The sequence below is a fragment of the Pholcus phalangioides genome, unplaced genomic scaffold (genome assembly GCF_987345545.1).
Source record: "Pholcus phalangioides strain wild (caught in Gottingen) unplaced genomic scaffold, Ppha-v1.0 ptg000007l_1, whole genome shotgun sequence".
NCBI lineage: Eukaryota > Metazoa > Arthropoda > Arachnida > Araneae > Pholcidae > Pholcus > Pholcus phalangioides.
In genome coordinates this window covers 39483700-39491301 of record NW_028301600.1, presented here as the reverse complement: position 1 = coordinate 39491301, position 7602 = coordinate 39483700, and the positions used below count along the sequence as shown (strand labels likewise).

The 7602-nt window shown below is 42.5% G+C and overlaps 1 protein-coding gene across 1 annotated transcript; it reads right to left on the bottom strand.

The window, feature by feature from the left end:
- Positions 1–2980: 2980 nt before the first annotated feature.
- On the bottom strand, positions 2981–3909 carry LOC149085264 (uncharacterized). The gene has a single exon (XM_089233935.1). It carries the CDS (start codon positions 3907–3909, stop codon positions 3160–3162), a length of 750 nt encoding a protein of 249 aa, XP_089090061.1. The 3' UTR covers positions 2981–3159.
- Positions 3910–7602: the final 3693 nt, after the last annotated feature.

Here is a 7602-nt window from a genome sequence, read left to right as displayed (position 1 = left end):
AATGGGTGTAAAAACATATGCAATCAAAAATACGAAACAAATCGTTCTGGAAAATGAACTCTTCGTCCATAACGAGTTGTTACTGTTTTTTCTGTCGTTGACACTGGACTTTTGGAGTTCTGTTTAGAACTGATCTCATTTGGTAGTTCGGTGACTGCAGATGGTTCTCTGTCATCCATGGCGAATGCAGGTTTGACTCTGTCAATAGACACTGAGATAGATTTACCATTTACTTTGATTACAAAAACTTTGTCGGTCCTTTGCACTACAGGATATGGTCCAGTGTAGGGTGCGCTTAATGCAGGTCGAACTTTGTCTACGCGTAAGAACACATGAGAACAAGATTTTAAGGAAGGATGAACATAAATCTTGAAAGTATTCTTATGAGATGGAGATACGGGTGATAAACTCCTCATGAGCGAAGACAGCATTGATACATAGGTAGCGTCTGGTGTAGATTTGGACATCTCATCTGAAAGTAGGTCAGATGGCAATCTAATAGTGGTTCCATACACCAGTTCGGCACAGGTAGCTTGAAGATCCTCCTTGAAAGCGGATCGTAGACCCAGGAGGACTATCGGAAGCGATTCTGACCATTTGGTATTGTTGTGAGCAATGATGGCACTTTTTAGGGTGCGATGAAATCGCTCGACCAGACCATTGGCAATTGGATGATATGCAGTGGTTCGTATGCGATCTGTTCCTAGTAGTCGAGCTGCTGGAAGAGATGAGATTCAAATTGAGTTCCACGATCTGTGGTCACTGTTGAGGGACAACCAAAACGACTGATCCATGAATCAAAGAATGCTTTGCAGATGGTTTCGGCGCGTATGTCCGGTATCGGTGTTACTTCGGGCCATCTTGTAAATCTGTCTATCATGGTAAAACAGTAGATGTTCCCGTTTGATGGTGGATAAGGGCCTATAATGTCAATGTGCACATGTGAAAAACGAGCGTCGGGAAGTGCGAAGGTGCTCAGAGGTGCTTTTGTGTGCCTCTGGATTTTCGATCGCTGGCATGATTGGCAGCAGCGTACCCAAGCTGTGATGTTTTTGTTCATGTTTGGCCACACATATCGTGAGCAAATGAGGTTTTTTGTTACAGCGATTCCGGGATGCGATAGATTGTGAAGGTGGTCAAAAATCAGCTTTCGATACGAGTCTGGAACAAAAGGTCTGGGTGAGCCAGTTGAAATGTCACACCATAATTCACCATCTGTTAGATGGCATGGCTTCAGTTCCAGCTGTAGAGATGTGTTGTTACCCTTCAAAATTTCTTTCAGTTCCGGGTCGCTTGATTGAAATTCCCCGAATTCTTTGAAATTAATGTCCTTAGAACCAGTTATTGCGTCGATTTCGATTCTTGACAGTGCATCTGCGACATAATTTTGAGAGCCTTGGACGTGACGGATATCGGTTGAATACTGGGATATCAAGTCCAAATGACGAAGCTGTCGCGGCGAACATTTGTTTGGATTTTGCTTGAAGGCATAAATTAGGGGCCTCTGATCTGTGTAGATAATGAACTCCCTGCCTTCGAGCATGTGCTTGAATTTTTTTATAGATGAATAAATTGCAAATAGTTCTCGGTCGTATGCGGACCATTTGTTTTGACTTTTGGACAATTTCATAGAGAAGAATGCGATGGGTTCCCATTTGTCGGCTAATTGCATGAGAGCACCACCCACTGCGACATCTGAAGCATCTACCCAAACACTTAATTTAGCTCCAGGAAGTGGATGTCGCAGGAGTGTGGCATTTGCCATGGCATCTTTGGCCAAAGTGAACGACTTTGTTGCTTCATCGGTCCACGCGAGTTGGTCGTTGGCACGAGCAGAACGAGGTGATTTTTTATTTTTATGACCTTCGAGAAATTTTATTAACGGATGTAACAAATCGGCAGCTTTCGGAATGAAACGTCGATAAAAATTGTACATACCGAGAAATCTTCGAAGTTGTGTCAAGGTCGTTGGCTGTGGATAATCCAAGATACACTGAACTCGATCTGTCAGAGGTTCGATGCCGCTTGTAGATAGCCGGAATCCAAGGAAGTCGATGGTTTCTCTACCGAAGTTGCACTTGGAGACGTTGACGCAGAGTCCATATTCTTGAAGTCTGTTGAAGAGAGTCTTGAGATGATGGATGTGTTCATCAGGATCTTTTGATGCAATCAGGATGTCGTCGACGAATGCGTAAACTCCAGGAAGTCCTCTGGTCACTTCATCGATGAATCGCTGGAAGGTTGCAGAAGCATTGCACAATCCGAATTGCATCCTGGTGCTCTCAAACAATCCGAAAGGTGTGCATATTGCTGTTTTGTGGATGTCATCAGGATTTATTGGGATCTGATGGTAGGCTTTTATGAGATCCACATGGCTGAAAATTTTAGTACCATGCAGTTCAGCAGTGAAATCAGCAATGCAAGGAATGGGATATTTGTCTTTTAACGTTTGTGCATTTATAGCACGGAAATCTCCGACCGGTCGAAATTCCAAGGTACCCTTTTTTGGTACCATATGAAGTGGTGAGGCGTAATTACTCCTCGAAGGTCTCAAATGCCCCAGTTGCAGCATGTTGTGAAATTCCGATTTCGCTATTTTTAATCTGTCTGGAGCTAACCTACGAGGTTTCGCCACCACAGGCGGTCCTTTTGTGGATATATGATGGATGGTGTTGTGCTTTACTGGTGCATTTGGATTAGGAAGTTTAGTGATCTCCGGAAATTCAGAAATCAGCTTGTGATACGCCGAGTCACCGGTAATCGTTTTCACCGAATGAATGCACGTTGCGTTTGAGACGCGTCCGGGACGTTTCAATTTCGTTTTCAAGTCACGTAGGAACTTGTTGCGAAGATCCGGGACTAAGTCGAAATAATGAAGGAAGTCCGCACCCAGTATAGGAGTTGACACATTGGCGATTTAAAATGGCCAGGAAAAATTTCGTCTCACGCCGAAATCCACGGAAAGAATACGTTGGCCGTACACCTCGATGGATGATGAATTCGCGGCTGCGAACGCTTGAACAGGCCGTTGTTTGCGCTGAGAAAGGCTTGCCGGCAAGATCGAAACATCACTGCCCGTATCAACGAGGAAAGATAGATTCGTTTTCATGTCTTTCACAAACAGGCGACGTGACGTAGATGGCAAAGAGCAAGTCGCCTCTACTCTTTGCTGAGTTCGTTTCCCGAATATTTGCAGGGAGAGACACATTTCTTGGCATCGGTGCCGAATCGTCGATGATACCAACACTCGTCGCGATTTTTCGATCTGCTACGCTGTCGCAGGTAGCGGTTTCGGTACGGGCTACGACTTCGCCCTCGGGAAATCTCGTCGATTCGCACATGGAGCTTTTCGATTTCCGACAACAAACGTTCCTCGATGGAATTCGCGGAAGAGTTAGAACAGGCACTTACCGCTTGTGGTGCTACATCCATGACGCGATCGGCGATTTCGGCCGCTTTGTCCAACGTTAGTTGTGTGACCGCAGCCAGGATGGATTGCACAGATGTCGGCAAATGCTGAAGAAACAGTTCCAACATGAGCTCGTCCGGAACGCTGTGTGATTCCGCGCGACGCCGCATGACGCGCAAAAGTTCACTTGGACGACGATCACCGAGTTGCTCCCCAGTGAGAAGTTTCCGTATCTCTTGCTGTGACGATTCACCACTGCGCTTGATTAATTCCGATTTCACGTGTCCGTAGGGATCTGTTGCCGTTGGATTCGTGATGACATCGCGGATGACGGAAGCAGCTTCCGGTGGTAGATGGGCCACTATGTAGTTGAATTTTGTGCGACTGTCCGTTACCGGTTTCGGAATCCCCAGTTCGAAAGTTGATTCGCACATCAGGAACCATAGTGTAGGATCGGCGAAATTGTACGGTGGTATCTTTATCGCTGCAACGTCCGCCATGATTTCGCTTTTGCGTGGGCGAGAATGTTCAACAGCACGTGTTGTTTCCGTTGAGATGCGCCCGCTGTTTCTTTTTTAGATATGTCTCAACTGATGATCAGACTTTCCAAGGTCATCAATATCGGGAGTTATGAGATGCATCGGTTGCGTGTAGTTACAGAGACATATCTTACACAAGGGACGGACTTTATTTCACACAACATATATACGTGACGAGAAACGAACTGCGCAATAACTAGAATAATCACCTGATGGCGCTTTGAGCGCGTACATCAATCCTCGCTCTGAGGAAGTGTCTTTCTTTTCCCACACGTCGGCGGCGACGCCACATAGGTTAGTTGAATGGCTTGAATCGTTCCATTTTTTTGTGGGACAGAGTGGGAGCCATGTTCTGGTTTGGTGGTGGTAAACGTGGTAAAAGTGCCAAAAGCGAAAATGTTGGGAAATTCGCAAAAAAATGTTATCGCACAACTTTATATTCACACTTGCGACCTATTATTTACACGCTCTTTTGAACAACTTAGGCAGAGTGCACACTGGCACCATATGTCAAAACGGATTGTTAACCAATCTGCGTCGAGTTGCATGCTGCATCGCTTGCAGTACGGTGCAAGTGTACCTTGCTTTAGAGAATTCGCAGGCATTTTTCACGTTTACCAAAACATTGCTCATTCGACACTTCAACACAGTTTCTCTCAAAGTGTGCGTCGCCAACCTTTGTCAGGAGTGTCACGGTGAGCTGGAGATATTTATATATGTGTGCCTAATAAATAAACATTTTTTTGTTGCGCCAAATCGCAACAAAATATTTCATTTGGCGAATAAATAAAAGATCGAATCCACCAAATCGCGAAATCCATTCAACCAAATCCATTAGGCCTCTTAACCCCTTCGCGTACAAGCAGCTGGCGATAAATTTGAATGATCTGTATTAGAGGTAGAGGCGATAAATATAGTTGCCTTGTTCCACGTTAAAAAAGAAAGGCAAAGAAAGAAAAAAAGAAATAAGGGTGGAGAGCGGAACAGTACACAGACATAATGTATAACAGAGTATTAGTACAGTGCTTTGCTTTTTCACCCTCACCTATAAACTTGTTTTGTAGTTCTTTTTTACTTGTTCTCTTTTTCACTTCCATATGCAGTATATGATAGAAGGATTAGTCAGAGAAAGATACATTATGTGTGTGTGTGTGTGGGAGGAGGGAAAGTGTACCGCGGAGAAGGGGGAGGGGAAAAAGCTCAGGAGAACCACCACCATCGTTATCTCAGTTGATAGTTATCTCTAGTTATCTTGTTGGGATAACCATGGTGGTGAGAGAACAGAGAGGGGGAAACACACACACCATATGGTTAGAATAAACCTTCGCTATGAGGAAAAAAAAGGTTGAAGAAACAGTCAAATAGGTTAAATTTATTCCACTGGCGTTTGGACACAATATTACGTCCCTGATCGTAAATGGTTAAACCGGGTAATCATTTTAGAATTCGCATTTTATGGCACGTCAATTTGTCTAAGGTTCTCTCTCATTTGGCTACAACTTTTCCCATTTGATTAGCCAAATTGCTGCAATTAATAAAAATTTAGGGTAAGCCCTGGTTTGTATACACATCATCTATATTGGACTGTATACGTATATATATACACACACATATGGGAAAAACTTTAAGAGGTGATAGTACACACCAATACAAACAATTGTCATCAAAGAAAGCATGGTCGAACATGAAACGCGATCGCGCTGACACGTTTCGAAACGGTCCCTCCGCAAACATTAAAACGGCATTCCTGTTGACATTTATCGGGATAAAAAGAACATCATGCATGCAAATGTAATCTGCGGAAGAAGAAACCATATGCAAATCTGCGTCACGGTGATTAAAAGGCGTGGAAGCCAGCCCTGTGGGCTGTTATTCCAACCGTTATTGCAACCGTTCTAACAGTTGTAACGTACGGGATAATGGCGCACTTTAGTAATACTGAAAAAGCAGACATGCATGTACTATCATCATTCAAACCCCTCTCTCCGGCCATGCCATCAAAAGTAAACAAAAGGCGAATCTCTTCCCTCATTGATGCTTACGTAACACTTGAAAGGCCCACTACACATTGGACTATTCAGGGTGATTACTTAATTCCCCTTGCCACATTTTACTGGCGAATCGTTGATCCTAGAGGCATACTTCCAGTTAGAAAAAGTATCCAAATAACGTGTAGAACTCAGATATGTCATTCATGTTGCAAGGGACCTAGGGACCGTACATGGACGGCCGGACCAGACTCAGGCCAAGCTCACAACTGCTGACGCTGCCACCTTGTCTGGCCGTCCATGTACGGTCCCTTTCAGTGTACACGAGCTCCAAGGAAAGATTGAGAGATTCGGTGCCTCTGTAGTCTAGTGGTCTAGGGCGTTCACACGGAAAGTGAAAGGACGTGGGTTCGATGCCCCGCAGAGGCAGTTGAATTTTCTCTCTTTCCAAAATATATCTTCGCAACAGCCAGTTGTTAAAAAAAAAAGAAAAGAAAACCCTTCGTATTAAGGCGACACTTCGTATGGTAGCGGAGAGTGACGTCATCCTTGTATGAATCATCATCACACCTTACATTTCAGAACCCCTCCAGCCATTTTCTCTATCCTCCTCCCCTTTTACTATGTGCGAACATCTCTTCCTCCACTCCTATGCATTTTTTCTTACTTGTCGCATAATTCTTGTAACCCGTACCTCTTCGTTTCATTATGAGTGTAGGCCGCACTAAAAATCGGAAATTTACTGCAACGCTATTTAAGCGTTCCTTCTTAGAGATTTTTAATTAGACATCGCACTCTCAAGATTTCTTCTTTTTTTGCATTTAAATGTTTTTCAGCCAAGTAAGGTTTTGGATATTCTTTCTTTTTAATAACCTTGTCCTTTTTTTCTTAAATTTCAAAATTTCTTGTGAAAGTCATGACAATGATATCTTTGCGTCATTTTAATCGTTTATCTGAAATTATCTGTATATAGTGTGACCTATAATGTTTTTCTTATTTAAAAATGAGTACAAAAGCAGTTATTAATTCAAAATCTCAGCAAAATGAAAGATAATAACTTTTTTTCTATTTCTTTTATTTTTAGTAAATTTGGAGAATAGTATTGATTGTGATTTCACTTATACATAAATATTCGAGATACTTAATCTTTGTATTTTTAATAAATATGGATTATCTTATACTCGTATTTTACGTTATTATTGGCAGTGTGTAACAGTGTTTCTCAACGTCCAAAAGCCGCGACATCAACCATACCATACGATAAGGAATTTCACGGGCTAAGATGTCTGCAAAAATTAGTTGGCCGTTTTTAATTAGTTTACTAATGTGATGTTAGTGAATAATCATATAAGTGGCGTGTAATTGAAGAAATTAATTATTTATTGCCTCAATTTGTTGGACCGCGGTCTCAAAAGGTTAAGAGCCAGTGGTGTGTTGAAATCTACTAGTATCAAAATGACCTAATCTTGGAAATTTATAGTTTTTGATCTTGAGAATGTGCAAGGGTCAGAACAAAATCCGGAAATATGATAATACATCTAAAAATAAAAACTGCACAAATTGAAAAAATACGCAGTTTTGTTCAGTTAAAAAATATTTTTCAAAGATCGTCTCTGAAGGAAAATAAAATAGCCCCTGGCACCGACATCGTCATAATTATTGTATG